This window comes from Tachysurus vachellii, chromosome 21 (assembly GCF_030014155.1).
Source record: "Tachysurus vachellii isolate PV-2020 chromosome 21, HZAU_Pvac_v1, whole genome shotgun sequence".
NCBI classification, from domain to species: Eukaryota; Metazoa; Chordata; class Actinopteri; order Siluriformes; family Bagridae; genus Tachysurus; species Tachysurus vachellii.
Genome location: NC_083480.1, coordinates 13,024,706 through 13,041,137, shown reverse-complemented (window position 1 = coordinate 13,041,137; position 16,432 = coordinate 13,024,706). Strand labels below are relative to the sequence as shown.

At 38.5% G+C, this 16,432-nt stretch overlaps 1 protein-coding gene across 2 annotated transcripts in view; it reads right to left on the bottom strand.

Annotated features, from left to right (window-relative positions):
* Nucleotides 1-1,172: 1,172 nt before the first annotated feature.
* LOC132863943 (solute carrier family 45 member 4) overlaps nt 1,173-16,432 on the bottom strand; it is a 43,470-nt gene continuing 28,210 nt past the window's right edge. For both annotated transcript variants that reach the window (XM_060897054.1, XM_060897055.1), the window contains 6 exons: nt 13,319-13,507; nt 11,158-11,337; nt 7,876-8,936; nt 6,901-7,000; nt 6,307-6,518; nt 1,173-5,071 (listed from right to left, as the gene is read on the bottom strand). In XM_060897054.1, coding sequence (XP_060753037.1) covers nt 4,703-5,071; nt 6,307-6,518; nt 6,901-7,000; nt 7,876-8,936; nt 11,158-11,337; nt 13,319-13,507 — 2,111 coding nt within the window. In that variant the 3' untranslated portion in view covers nt 1,173-4,702. The remainder of the gene's footprint in view (nt 5,072-6,306; nt 6,519-6,900; nt 7,001-7,875; nt 8,937-11,157; nt 11,338-13,318; nt 13,508-16,432) is intronic.

Below are 16,432 nucleotides of genomic sequence, written 5' to 3'. Positions count from 1 at the left end.
TGTATTTTTAGGCAAAATACACATTATTATTAAAGATTTATTATTTTTTTTTGTATATAAAAGCTCTCTAGCAAATCTAGAGTCTATCCCAGGAACACTGGGCGTGAGGCAGGAGCACCATGCACACACATTCACACACTCGTTCACTACTTGGGGTGATGCATCTTCCCATATAGATAGAAGAACAGAAACACAGACCAAGTTTCAAGTTTCTAAACCAGGGAGGTTCGGGTTTACTGACATACTCCGAGACGCCATGGAGAATATGACTAGTGTAAGAATTTAATTAACTCAATAATCCAATTGGAGTCGGTCACATACGACCTACACATAAATGAACGTAATCTTCATCACTTGCAACATTTGAAACATCTCAGATGACTTCATGTCAAAAAATATACCTCCCACCAGAAGTTTTAGACTGATGGTCATTTTAGTTTGGGATATAGGGAGCCAGTATCGATGTATTCATTAGGAGAGACTTCCAAAGAGACTTCTATAAGTTGTTGGATAGTTGCTGTATGTACGTCTAACAAAAACCATAAATGTAAATTTCAACGTAATCTATTCATCTATTCAGTCTGTTAAGTTTGCATCTAAGGTTTTTTTAAATGAAAAGAAAAAAAATCTATTCATTAAAAAGATAACAGGAAGAATATTCATTGAAACATGACAGCTGATAGAATCCTTAAGGCTTTGGAGGCTGTTATAAAAGTGTAGGTGTTTGTTGATTGGATAAAATTATCCATCGATTTCACATGAAAAAAAGGGGACATGCAAAACTTTCCCACCTACTATTAAGATCTCATCATACTCTATTTAATGATTCATCCTAATGACACCCAAACCTGTGCACTCTATATATCCAACAGCTATAAAATCACTCATACATGCAGTTATACAGGGAAAAGTCCAGATAAAAAGGAGACACATCCGTAACGTTTCTTTCAGTGATTCTTTAAAGGTGCATTCAATACAGTGTTCCTGAATAGATCTACATTTGAAGGCTTGTGCATATTTACAGATGTTCTGTACAGTTCTTAGAAAATGAAACTAATAAAAATAATCAGCTTTTTTTAAATTATATATATATATATATATATATATATATATATATATATATATATATATATATATATATATAAAATTACATTACACACAGTATATATATATATATTTGTTATATATAGCAGCAAAAGAAACTATTTCAAAGGAATATATACAACTTTAAAATAACAAAGCTTATAGTACACTGCAGATATTCGGTTCTCCTCCATACATTTTGTCTGTCGTTAACATCCACTAACTTTCTTCGAAACAGTGAACGAATACACAATCATAATTAATGAAGGAGGCAATGATAAAGAATTATTCATAATCACATACATTGAACTACACATAATGAGAATCAATGACTTAAGTGACATTTGCTTTAAATTAAGGTCTGTAAACTAAGAGTTGTAGACAGCTAGAAGTCTAATTCGGACGTTACACAGACACACACAGACAGACACGCACACCCACGCACATAAACACACACCAAACACACTCACAACTCTGATCTTTTCCAACGCATATTTCAATTTGCATTTAGCACAACAGGTAATAATAATAATAATAATAATAATAATAATAATAATAATAATAATATCTCTCTATAATTGGATCTTCATCTTTAAATAAAGCCAAAGCATTTAGTATAACATGAAAAGAGCTCAAAAATAAATATCCACAGTTCTTTTTTCTTTTGCAAAATGACTCTTAAAACTTGAGTTCCTGGACTGTAGGCGTCCTTCTACAGTCCAGGATTAAGCTTAGTCTTGAACTAACTTGCACAGTAAAAGGTGTAACTCCATCGGAAACCTTCGTAGTCCAAGACTATGCATAATCCGAGTCAGGGACAACAACCCGTGTGCAAGTTCTTAGCATTATCAGATCTTTTGCTTATAATAAAAAATACAATGACAAGTTACATTCACATGTAATGAACATGCGTCCTGATAGAGCAAATCCAACCAAACCAAATCCAACTCAGCATCCCTTCATCCAGTTCTTTACCAAATATCTACTTGGATCATCCCAAAAAAAAAAAAAAAAAAAACACCACAAAAAACAATTACAGCACACTTCAAGTATTTAAAAAAATAGAGACCTGTCCATCAACTAAAGCCAAGTCTCTAATATTTTTAAGTAATGATTACTTATCGATAACACTTTCTATGAAGGCCATATTTATATCCAGTCCATCATATATCCACCATAATCATGTTATGACACATTTTTAAGGCATTATGCTATACATATTATAATCACTTATGAAAATTGCACTTTATATTATTAACTTGTTAATATTATTCATTACATAGAACATACACAACACACTTGTAAGAAACTCAGCTAGCATATTATGTTTAACAGAAATTAAGCCCGGTTCCTTTCCCAATTTTTGTATGTTAAATGTATTGTAGCACATGTTGGGCATTTTTTTTTACTTTTATTGCTACAAATCAAATGTTTTAAAATATTTATAAATTCTTATTAGACTATAAATTAGTTTTTAATTATAAACATTTAAAAATGTAAATTATTTAAAAAAAAGTGAATTCAAATACGAATACATTATTTGGGATGGAGAGACAACGTTAAACACAAATAAATATATAGAGTTATAAAGCTTGTTGGACAAACACAGAGTGCAACGTCCATTCATTACTTGTTAGTAACTGTGTACTTGGATTTGTTATAATTTTTGGATTATACTTAATGGTTTAAACTGAAGAAAGGTAGGGATATTTTATTAGCCCTAAAACAGATACAGATATTGTATTTGTAGTACACTATTAAGGCTTGGAATACATAAACAATGCCTTATAAATGCATTATAACCCATCACTTACATGTTTATATTTCATTAGCGAGGCTTATATGGCCTTCATAAAACGTATTGCATTTCTTTAATATCTAGGATGCAACATCCTCATGCACTACTGTAGGTAGAAAAATCCAGCACTCAAACGTTCTGAGGCAAGTAACATTATTATTGCAACTGCGTCTGATTTGTCTGAAAATAAGCCTTATGTGTGTGTGTGTATATATTTTCAAGTTTGGTTTATCAATTTTCTTTTAATAAACATTCCAAAAAAAAAAAAATTTCAGCTTACGACTTAGTTTTAACACTGTATAAAGATAGCTACAAATACAGATAATACAGCAGATAAGTACAAATCTGCTTGGAGGGAAACACAAATATTGTCAACATGCTTCAGAGTGTCTGACATGCTAAACAGCAATATGGAAGTAAATACCATGTCTTGTAATATAAAATAATAGGATCCTGACTTAAGGTCATGACTGGTCTTCCAGCATTGAGTAAGTCAGAAATCTCACCACTTTACTCCAAATGTAACTAACCCAGAAGACCAGTTGGAACGATTACGCACACAACCACCACAGCGCCCACCATCACAGGCATATTGCATGGTTGTAGAGTAAACTGGAACTGAACCGGAGGCCATGGAGGAGCCAAGGTGCCAAAGATGACTTGAAACTTGGGAGATCTCGGTGTGGAAGGGTCTAATAACCAAATGCTGTAAATGTAAAAACAGTGCAGTGCAATGCAGCAGTGAAAGAGAATGTAAACGTTACTACCGAGGGTTCAGCACTCCAGTCCCAAACTCGGTCAATAAAATGTAGAATTGTAATCAGAACTAAATTCCAAACAACTTTTTTCTTTTTTCTTTTTTTTTTTTTTTTGCTGAATTTACTGCACAGCTTAAGTTCTGTCAAAAAGTTAAGACGTGTTCCACAGGTACCTTCCCAATCACCTCAAGCCCCGTGTACAGCCACTCACTTTATACGACAACTGAGCTGACTCCAATTATATCCTGTTACTGAAAACTAAACTGAAAGACACAAAGCATCTTCCAATAGCTTCACATAATTACTTAATTGCTTCATTTGGTATGTGCTCTATAGACTCACTTGCAGCATTGAGATTTGTTACAACATTATTTGTTAAGTAATAAATTGATATATATATATATATGAACTGCTCATAGATAGAGCAAAAGAACCCTGGGAAAGCTAGGAATCTTTAAGGGGATCAATTTCTTCTCCCAGCACTAACTTTAGCAGTTTTGCACAAACTAAAACACTATAAAAAGGTGAGGATTTGGGTCTGTTTTAAACCTTAGGGTGTTTTTCTGCTGATCAACTTAAACTACCACACATACATCCACCAGGAGCTGACATAGTTTAGACATTTTAAAAAAACAAGGATTAAATATTATTTAATGTACTTGGAGAAACTTCCTCTTCATGGACAGGAGGCCATAAGGCCAAAGACAGACATGAAGGAATAATCAATTGAAGAAAAACCTAGAATCCAAATGATTATCTTACACAACTAATTTTCATTTTGATTAGATTACATGATTAGATCTTGCACTTAGAGTGGAAGTAGGATCTTTGATTGGATGAAGTACAAGCTTAAATAGATTAATATATATTGAAAGAATGGGACAGACCACAATGCCCTTGTCATTTCTAGTGTCCTGCACCCCCTGGTGGCCCTGAGGATCAAGAATGCTAATGCCACCTCTACAAACAAATGAACAAACAAATAAAATCTACACCACTCCCTGGTGAAAGCAGAATCAAGCTGGGATGGAGGGAATGTGTGCTCCACAGCCACTCGTCTTCATCACAGTGTGGACTCACACTCCACGTTGCAGGTTGTGGTGGTAGTGCCTTTGCGTGTGAGCTTCAGGACACTAGGCTTCTCGGTGCTGGTGTCATTCTCTGCAGTGCTCGATTTGGTCAGAGCTTTGTTCTGCTCACTCTTCTCTCCATCACCATCTCCTGGATAGATGACCAGGAAGCAAGCAGACAGGAAACCCAGGAAGGAGCCACCAGATGCCACCATGGGGATAACACGCACGCTGCCCACTGCGTCCACCACTGCACCCAATGCTGACGCCACGATGATCTGTGAGATGTACACCTGGCATGATAAGATCGCACAGTCGATGCCGAAGCCTCGCTTTGAGTTGCCAGGGCTGTGATGGATATACTATGGAATGGTAGGAAAAAAAAATCCCAGTTATTGAGTAGTATTGTCAAAGCCCTGTTTGTTCCTAAAAGGAAAATTCCAATTCCTTTCCAGCAAATCACACACAAATGTGTCATCTTACTAAGGAAAACGGACATGATCACGTTCAACCAAATCACCTAATCGAACAATAATAAGTAAATAAAATCAGCCAATTATGCGGCATCAGCACAATGCCTAAAATCATACAGATACATGCCAAGAGCCTTCAATTAACGTTTTGCTGGAAGAAACGCCTTGTTGATGAGAGAGGTCAGAGGAGAATGGTTGCTAACTGGAAGGCTACAGTAACAAAAAAAACACAACAGCATTCTATACAACTGTGGTGAGCAGAAAAGCATCCAAGAATATACAAAATGTCAAACCTTGAGGCAGATGGGATACAACAGCAGCAGACATCAGGTTACATTTACATTTATGGCATTTAGCAGACACCCTTATCCAGAGTCTCTTACATTTTATTTCAATTTATACAACTGAGCAATTGAGGGTTAAGGGCCTTGCTCAGGGGCCCAGCAGTGGCGGCTTGATGGACCTGGGATTCGAACTCATGACCCTCCGATCAGTAATTAACCACTTAATTAACAACGCCTTAACCACTAGGCTACCACATACCCCCAGATTCCCATCAGCCAAGAACAGAAATCTGAGGCAACCTCTCCTGGTATTTTTTTCTGATGTGTCCTCTGTTGTTGTAGTTCATCTGCCTCAGTGTTTGGCATTTTGTGTATTCCGAGATGCTTTTCTGCTCACTACGATTGTAGAGAGTAATTATCTGAGGTTATGTTGGACAACTGATTGGAAGGTTGTAAGTACACATCTCAAAACCACCAAGGTGCCAATTCTGGAGCCTTAAACAAGACTCTTAACCTTTAATTGCTTAAATGTATAAAAAAGAAGATAAATGTAAGTTAGTCTGAATAAGAGTGTCAGACAAAATGCCAGAAATGTACACGTACAGCAGTAAGCATTACAAGATGCTTGAAAGTTACTTGAGTTACCCTAGTCTGTGTCATTTTAAACCAGTCTGAGCATTCTCATCTGAACACTCATCAAGGGGTTTCCACTTGCATTGGATGTTTTTAGCGCCATTCTGAAATAGTCAGAATAGCTCACTGGGCACCCGCACCTACATCACAGGCAAAACCTCCAAGATCACATTTTTTGTTCTCCGTTCTGATCGTATACCATCTCACCTCTTTGATCTCATGGTACTGGCCCAGTAGCGCATATGGACAGTAGGAGATGCTCATGGAGATGATACCCATACTACTGATCATCACCATGGACACATAGACATTTGGGAAGATAGCCATGATGGCCGTGCCGATGGAGAAACCCAGAGTGCCCAGAATGTAGATGACCCTTATGCTGAGGTCAAAGTTGTCCAGATACTTTTGGAGTAAAGCTTTAAAAAAGAGGTAACAAACAGATTTAGAATCAAATCTACAGAAATGTGTAACTAAGGCATATACTCAGGTTTTTGTATTGGAGCATAGATAAGACAATAAGCATGTTTAAAAATGACTGATTACAAATCTCATACTATACACTCCTTCAGTCCTACAATGATAAACGTAGCAAAATCTCCTTATAATCTTCATAATCTAGAGAATATCCAAGAATCTGTCTATCCTTGGTAACCTAAGATGCACCTATCAATTACAACTGATTGAAGAATCACACAGAATTATTTTCACCTGAAAAAGAAACTACTTTACACCTAGTTATTTGCATGTTGGTCCTGAGACTCTTGATCATATTGTAGATTCATGTTGTATTGAACAGACCTGAGCAAACAGCAGAAGTAGCAGCGTAGATTACCAGCCCCCAGCAGCCCATCTGCACTCCTTTATGGTAGCTCTGCAGCTCTGTAGAGTTTGAAGGAGCCTAATAGAACAAAAACAGATTTAGAACAAGTCTTATAGCGACATAAGCTTGAGTTCAACATGAAAACAGTTGTACAAAGTTATTAGCCCTTTCATTGTGGGAAACATTCCAGATGTTTTATGGCTGCATGACTTCAGCCATAAAACGTTTCCAACATGTTTCAAGAGGTTACAGGTGGATAAATTATGTGGTTAAAGCAGAAAGTCATGGAAAAAAGAAACAAACATCTCCCTTTTCTAGATCCCAAATATTCTAGACAGGGTCTTTTTGTTTAAGATATATTAGGATGGAGGGGGGCACGGTGGCTTAGTGGTTAGCACGTTTGCCTCACACCTCCAGGGTCGGGGTTCAATTCCCGCCTCCACCTTGTGTGTGTGTGTGGAGTTTGCATGTTCTCCCCGTGCCTCGGGGGTTTCCTCCGGGTACTCCGGTTTCCTCCCCCGGTCCAAAAGACATGCATGGTAGGTTGATTGGCATCTCTGGAAAATTGTCCCTAGTGTGTGACTGCGTGAGTGAATGAGTGTGTGTGTGTGCCCTGTGATGGGTTGGCACTCCGTCCAGGGTGTATCCTGCCTTGATACCTGGCAACCCTGTACTCCTGAAAAAGCTTGTCCAGATAGCTAATGTTTGAATTGTGCTACTATTTAAATACAAAACTTTGCTTTGTTATATGGAGTGGATCATGCAAACACTTTATATATATTTTGTTTTACTTTTTTCTATAATGTTGAATGTTTTAATTATTGAAAAAAATGGAAGGAACACATACAGGCTTGTTTCTACATTATTGAAAATGTGTCACAGACAGACAGACTAATAAATGTGTTAAAAAAATAAATAAAATGTTCCTATTGTGTCATCCTTTATTATCTTACCTTAGGGTCACCCTCATAGATGACCTGTCCCATAAAGTCAGTGTAGAACACGGCCTCAGCGATGATGGAGAACCAGGTGAGCAGGTGACAAAGACAGAGCCGAAGTAATTCTTTGGGCATCTTTAGCATGGACATCCAGAGGAGCCGTACAGTAGTCTCTATTTCACCTTCCTCGCTCTCGGTGTCTCCGCTGGATGTAGTGTTTCCGCTTTGGTGTCGAGCCCTGTGCCGCTGTCCCCTCCTCTGGCGCTGCTGCATCTCGTAGATATCGTTCATGCTGCGTGATGGTTTTATAAGCACGGCGGCATTGGCACGCCTGTAGCGGTAGCGATGAGAGCCAAGACGACCGTAGTAGGAGAAAGTACAGGATGACTGACGGTAGAAAGTGTGGCGCCGGCGCCGGATGGCAGCTCCGGCACTGGAGGATTTGAGTGCATTTGTTGGAAGTGGCTGGGAATGTCCAGTAGGATCACTGTGCCCGGCTGGTTGGCCATTGGAGGCTTTGGGTTTGGCATGGAGTGGCACCTCTTCACCTTCTGGCTCGTGCACTAAGGATGACAGACGGCTGAGGCTGAAGCGCCCATGTGGGAACTCTTGGCTGCCGTAGAATGATGATAAGCGATCGTGAAAGATGGAAGGCTCGATCTGGCGTAAAAAGAGCGCCTCATGCTCCAGAGTGCCATCAGCCATGGCCAGCACTGAGTCACTCTTACTGCGCACCAGCTCCATATCCAGGTAGTCCAGCTCTGGCTCAGCCGAGTGGGATTCATGCTCATAGGGCTCATCCTCAGGAATCAGATCCAGCTGTTGCTGCGATGACGGAAGACCAAGCAGGACATTCAATTTGACAGAGGCTGTCCCGTCAGCCTCCTCATCCAGTCGTTCCTGCTGCGGGATATACTGTTCCTCCTCAATGCTGAAGAGGTGCAGTGTCACTGAGACGATGAATATTGCAGCAGCAAACACAAACAAGATTTGTTCCTGGGACTTAAAAGCCTGACCAAGGAAGGTGTTTGTCCAGTCAAGACCACCAAGTGCATAGCCCACAGCGCCTCCCAGTCCTAAAGAAACACACACTAGTTAGTAAGCCAGTTTGCTTTATGACCTTTATCACGGTGCACAACGTTGGTATAAATAATTTACTCACCTTGATAACTCCCGATCAACTGAACTCTATAAACTATTATGTTAGTTTAACCATTGATATCAAGAGTCACAGACTGACAGCTTATATAGTCTTATAAAGATGGCAGCACTTTTTGAAGCTTGACTTATGAAGACTACACTGTGTGTTAGGTAAAGAATAGAACACTTGAAGGCATGTAGTTAAATAATAAAATAATCAATGACAGGAAGACTCGATCCAATCCAAAGCAAATCAGTTGTTTTACAACATGCTACAACATATCAACAATTGTCTTTTTTTATTTTTGGAGCCGGAACCGTTTTTACATCTGCTGTTTAAGAGAACGAATCAATGCTATTTGACCAATCAGAGCCAAAAATGATATATAATATATTACAGTGATGCCTCGAGATACGAGTGCTCTGACATAAGAATTTTTTGAGATACGAGCTGTGATTCGACCAAATTTTTGGCTTGAGATACGAGCAAATTTTTGAGATACGAGCATCCGAGCCGCCGCCGCCGAAACAAAGATCCCAACAACCACGTGTGCTCTGTTTCCCCGCCTCAGCTTCCCGCGTCTCACTCGGTTAAAGCCGCCCTTCCACTGCACACGACAAACGACGGCCGATAAAACGGACGTCGTTCATTTCCTATGGAGAGTCGCAAAGGCGCTGCGTGAGGTGCCGACCATCTGCGGATCCGTAATTTTCGGATGCGTTAAAAAAATTGAACTTGTGCGACTACACCGTATACAATATGCCGACCGGACAGGTTTTTATTAAAATGACCGGCAGATGTTAGTGAGGAAAGAGTGACAAAAAAGGCAAAAACAAGTGAAGAGAAAAGCGATGAAGAAAATTAAGCAAAATTAATGTAAAGAAAACAGAAACTGTAGCAATTAAGTTCAGATAAGTTAAGAGAATTTCAGTTCTGTCAGGACCACTTTGTCAAATGAGAATTTATTAGATGATATGCATACAGTTAGTTTTGGCGGTATGGTTCTGTTCTGGGCAAGAATCCACGTGCCCGTCCGCATGCATGGACAGAGCGGGGAGAGCAGCGAAAATATAATAGACCCCCCGTATAACAGAACCACTAATCATGCGTAGTATTAGATATGCTCGCTTACGCGTTTTTGGAAAGTAATAAATGAATGAATTGATAAATAAATAATTAAATAATTAGAGAGAGAGGGAGAGAGAGAGAAAACTATGTGGAGGATTATGACGTAAACTTGTACAACGAACACAGGTTCCGGCATGGTGGAGTCGGGGTTGGAGGAGGGAGTTTAGATCGCAGCAGCAGCGAAGCGCTAGAAAGCGGCTCAATGAATGGGAATTTAAATGTTCGGGTAATATGGATGTCGTAACCGGACTGGTGCGCGTCATGGAAAGCTGATTACCAGCTGATGCACGCTTGAAGACGTGGCCTGCCAGAACTAACGCGATGCTTGATCTAAGTTTGTTAATTTTAGTGAAGTTTAGTTAAGTTCCATTTAAGTGTAAAGTAGCATTAAGAGTGTACAGTAGCGAGTAAGTGAACAAAAGCAAAAAAAAAAGTACGAAACAAAATTCCTCCTGTTTAATCCTCCCTCAACCTCCGTGCGCATCTTCCGTAAAGTAAAACCAGTTTATTTTTTAACATTCTCTTTTACTACTGTATGTTTTTATACAATATTGGTCATTTATAAATACAGGTACTGTATATTTTTCATATTCAAAACACAAACAAAACAACTGGAGTGGAATTTTGCGAGCTGGAACGGATTAATGGGATTTCAGTTCATTTAAATGGGGAAAATTGTTTTGAGATACGAGCAATTTGAGATGCGAGCAAGGCCACGGAACGAATTAAACTCGTATCTCGAGGCATCACTGTATGTTGTTTTGAGAACCAGAAGCATTTCCCTTTGCTTTTTCTCCTTCTTCTTTTCCTTTATATATTCAGTGCTATCAAGCTGACACACTGCCTACAGGTAGGAAAAATGTGTATGTGTGTAGAGGGTACCTTCAGCTGAGAAGGTGTTGAAAGAGATGATCTACCTGATGAAAAAGTGTAAAGGATGTGGAAAGCAGGGGACACTGTGTGCTTTGATGTGTGTTTAGGTGTGTGTATACACATATATTTTTAGATATATTTATATATTAATGTACCTGCTGAGAAGGCATGAATGTTGAGAGCCATATCCTGCTCCTCTGTATCAGCCACATCCAGCAGATATGCTCTGATTGGCCCCTCGGCTGCGTCTGCGCAGAAGTCAAGCACTACCACACCAAGCACGGTCAGCACAATGCCTATAGGCTGCCGGTTGGGCAGGTCTCCTATAGCCAAACCTGACACACACACACACACACACACATACACACAAACCTGAGACTCAGAGCACACAATAAAACAAGCCAAACCAGCAATAATCGTCAGCTACTGTTACCTATCTAGGGAAGTGCATGGGTGTCATAAAAAAAATATCATCATCATCATCATCATCATCTTGTTATAATGAGAAAACATCCTGTTTTTGCAAGAAAAGCATCTCCTTATTAGAGACAGGACGGGACATTTCTTTCTTACAAGAGAAGCATTTCATTGCAAAATAAAGGCATTTTATTATCACTATAAAAACATTTCTTCTCTTTTTTTCTTTTTTACAAAAAAGGATGTCGTTATGAGGAAATATCTTGTTGTGAGTAACGTTTCAATGTTATAAAAGAAATTTGGGAAAAAGATTATGAAGCGAAAAGCATCTAATGAAGGAACATCATGTTAATGAGAATGAATGAATTTAAAGAATCTTGCTATTGCAGGAAATGTATTTTATGCTAAGAAAAGCATCTCAATATTATTAGAATTCATCTTATTACAGTGAGATAACACGGCCACTAGAAACAACATAGTCAAGAAGATACATTACACTGAGATGTAGACAGAACGCATGAAGGAGAAACATGTTTAAGTTGTAAGCGAAGACCTTTTTCTTTGACAATTGAGTAGCATACAGCAAGCTAATGCTGGAGACAGGAAGTTGTTCCAGATAACCAATAAAAGGTAAAAAAAAAAAGGGGCACAACAGGAAATATTTCCCTGTGAACTGGTTCCTAGTCCTTTCCCATGTTACAGAGATGGAGCACACACACACACACACACACACTTTAAAATAGCTCCTGAGTTTGTTCGTTTTTATCTATAAGGGTCTCACTCATGTCATCAGCTTTGAACTGTAGATGTAGGATGAGTTAGATGATACAGAGAAAATCTGTATACTCATTACACTCTTTTATTTCAGTTGCATGCACAAACCGTCATTTTATACGAACGACCTAGAAGAAAGCCATCCAAAATGAATCCATAATTTAAAACATTGAAATAAGAACAGTTAAATGAAGTTTTGTGGGTGTCACCAAGTGTAAATCAGCTGAGATGCGAATGTGCTTATTAATTTACAGGGGACTGGTGTTTATCGGTACACGAATGCGAGTACGAATGAGGCTCCGTTGTCTTGTGGGAAAAAAAAAAAAAAAGTGAAGCATTTCATTATTTATATCTCTGTGAATGCCTTGTTGCTTAGTAGCCATGCATGTTTTCTATTTCACTATTTTAGCCTGGGCTCATGTTAAGCAGTTGGAGACAGTACTAAAGACCAGGGTTACAAGGTTACTGATTGTAAAATATTAACTCTGTGTACATGTATGTGCATTCAAATTCTTTAGTTTAATATTGCCCATTGTTATGAGTCCCTACATGCTGGGTATATGATACAGAGGAAGTGGATTAATATTAGACTTTAAAAAAAAAAGTAAAAAAAAAAAAAAAAGGAGTGTGTCTATCAGCTGCAGGACTTTGTGATATCTTGCATTTTGGGGATTTGGGATTCATACTACCATCAGCACAACTACAATTACGTATAGTACACATTTATGGTCTTTTTCAGTCTGTTGTGTAAAGAATTACTGTAAACCTGATCCAAGGTCAAATAAATGATAAATGTGAAAAGTCACATCGTTACTGTGTCAGGTGCTTCACTGTGAGTAGAAACTGTGGTTTGGAGAAAGGCTTGACTCAGCTCATAGAAACAGGAAGTGAGTCTGGAAAAGTGCACTTTTAAAACTTAATTTAGACTCGTTCTGATTTCTGGTTTGCACAAGGAAAGTAAACTGATGCATTTTTATTTGTTCCAAAATAAATCTATAGATCTCATACAGCATGAGGTCAATGTTAGTTCAGTACCACCAGTACCCTTTTTGTGTTTGTAGTTTCACTGCATATTTTTTCTTAAGCAAAAAAGAAAATCCCTCCCCCCCCCATCCTGAGGCTCACCTATTAAAGATCCGTTGAGAAAGAGTGCTACGCCGAAAAGCACACCCACACACAGTGCCAGGATGAAGGGTCGGCGTCGACCCCAGCGCAGAGTGCAGCGATCACTTGCTGATCCGATCAAAGGAGTAAACATGAGGCCCAGGATGGGGCTCAGGAACCACACTAGGCTGTAGTACTGTTCTGGAAGACCTGCAGGAAGAGAAGCACAGATGTTTAGGCTTATATGACATATATGACTCAAATCTGACTCTCAGATTAGACCTGGAAAGCAGCGCACTGAATGTGGATTTATCCCACAACGCTGAAGAGAAATAGACGGACATCAGCCCAGTGCTGGATGTAAACAGGAGAATGTACTTGTATTATGTATTTTTGCACAATATACAGTATTATAGGTTTTTCATTTTCAAATATCTCTGACCCTTTCACATAAACACACCGGACCAGTGTTACATAAGGTATTACAAGAAACAACGTGAGATTAGGAATCTTGTATGTTTCTTCTAATCAACACACACTGCTCTTTGTTACTTGTTACTGTTAGCTTAATGCTATACTTGTGTGTTTTAACCTAATCCGTGCACAAACATAAATTGTTTAAATTCTAAACAATTAGAGTTATGTGCTCACACACAGAATTTCCTCTGGTTTTCTTCACCAGTCCAAACACCAGTGTTGTAGGTTGATTGACTGACATCTCTAAATTTTCCATGGTGTGTGACACCCTGTGAAACACCCGACCAGGGTGTCCTTGTGCCCCGAGACGGTGGGGACAGTCTGTAGTGCCCCTTTTCCACCGAGGCAGTTTGAGTGCTGGTTCTGAGCCAGAGCCTAATTTATAATCAGTTCTTTCTTTTTTGACACCCAAAGCACCGGCTCTGAACCATGAAAAGTGGTTCTTAAGTAGCACCAAAACATTGCTGGTCTAGACTTAAGAACCGCTCGCGTCAGGGGCTGCGTTACTGTGACCAACAAGACAAAAGAGAACGTTGTTAGCGGCATTTTAAAATCATTTTAAATCAGGATTCGCCACGTTTGGATGCCGATGTAGGTTCGCAAAGCCATGAACATTAACAGTAAAGCAACATCCACCATTGTTGATGTTGTGTTTGTGTTTCCCACTACTGCGCTAATGTTGCTGTATAATGTTGTATACAGTGACGTAAGACCTGGCTCTGTGATGGCTCTCTAGCCCATGGAAAGGCAAACCGGTTCTTAGAAGGATCGCCAGTGGAACCAACTTTGAACCAGCACCAGCACTAGCTCTGAACCAGTGTTCCTTGTGTTAGATAAGCGGTACAGAAGATTGATGGATGGATGGATGGATGGATGGATGGATGGAAATTCTTTTCATAAAATAAGTAAAATTGTCCTTCTCTAATAGGGTAAATAGTAGATATTTAAAACACTAAATTCTATGTACATAACTAAAATAAGTAACAGCTTACAAAACCTCCAACATTCACCTTTATACTTTAATTCTAAATGATTTAAGTAAACAAGCTTTTATATTTTTTCCCTCACTACTTGGAAATGGTGTTGAAATACTGCTGATCACACATTTAGTACACATAGCCAATAGAGATAAGGTTTAAAAACATTAAGAATATTGATTTCATGACACATATCTCGCAATGTATTCTTATCATGCAACTACTGCAAAAAACAAGTGCAGAGACACCCAGAGAAACATTCTAACATGAATATTTAGAATATATAGAAATATATCCATGTGCCACGTGTAGTTTGCATAACCCATTCATGACCTCTTCCAATTAATTAAGCAAGATCTCGGTGTGAATGTTGGCATAGTAACGGTGCCTCAGGAGACGGCGTGTAAATGTGAACACGTGCAGAATTAGTAAGTTAATCCGCTGCACTCCATAACATCTTAAATAAAAAAGAAATTCCTTTTTAAAGGAATTAAGAATCAAGGCTGACCAGGAAGACAACAAAGGAGCTTTGAAGCAGTGTCGTTATACAGTTGAGATGTTCTTGACAGTTTGGAAATACACCAATAGACGTGCCAGAGAAGTTGCTATGCCTGCTATGATATATGATCGTTACTGCGTTTGTGCTGAAGCCAAAACTGCCTTTAGTATCAGTGGCCATAAACAGACACCGAGAACGTTTGAGGGTGACAGAGTGGGTGTAACAGCACGATAAAGAAACACAGAGCAGTCCAGAGAGTGATAAACATGCTAGGGAAGGGTATAGGGCTCTGTGGAAATAAATAAGTTTAAACTCAGTCTAATCCAGTCTTAATATTTGTGGAAAAGCCTATTTGCTCTAGTTGCTTATAATAGACTTTCAGTGAGCAGGTGACGGAGAGTCAATAAACATTTCCACAGATCATGCTATTATAAATAGGACATATATGTAAATTCCTCACTATCTGTAAATGAAGCAGTAATTTTAACAGGTGGAATAATCTGTAGCTTCCGAATCACCTCTGCAGTCACATTTTACACAAATAATGGATAGCACTATATAAGATAAGAGAAGATAAGATAAGATATAACTTTATTCGTCCCACAATGGGGAAATTTCACTGTTACAGCAGCAAAGATTAAGAAAATGCTCAATATTCAAATATATGAAAAGAATATAGACATAATATAATATACAGTATATACAAAACATAATGTATAAAAAGAGGCTACGAGTAAGTAGTTACACTAACAGACATATTGCACGTAGGTAATATTGCACGTTTTTCAAAATTTCTGTTATTGCTCATGTTTTTCAAAATTTCTGCAATATACAAACAGGATTTCTAGAACAATCAGTAATTTCTCCCATTGTTATACCTTTATTCTTTAATTTTTGAGGATTTAGTTCTGAATTACACAGTCATGCAATCGTGCAGAACAACAACCACCCTTTGAATTATTCACATTATATGTGAATTTGGTATAAACATGTTTTCTGTCTATTTTTTCATCGGAAACTAAATATTGAAATTCATAGGTTCTGTAACATGTGGGATGTGGTAGCTTAGTGGTTAAGATGATGGACTACTGAGTGGAGGGTTCTGAGTTTGAATCCCAGGTCCACCAAGTCCCGAGGAAAGACTTTTAACCTCAACTGCTCAGTTGTATAATGTGTAAATAT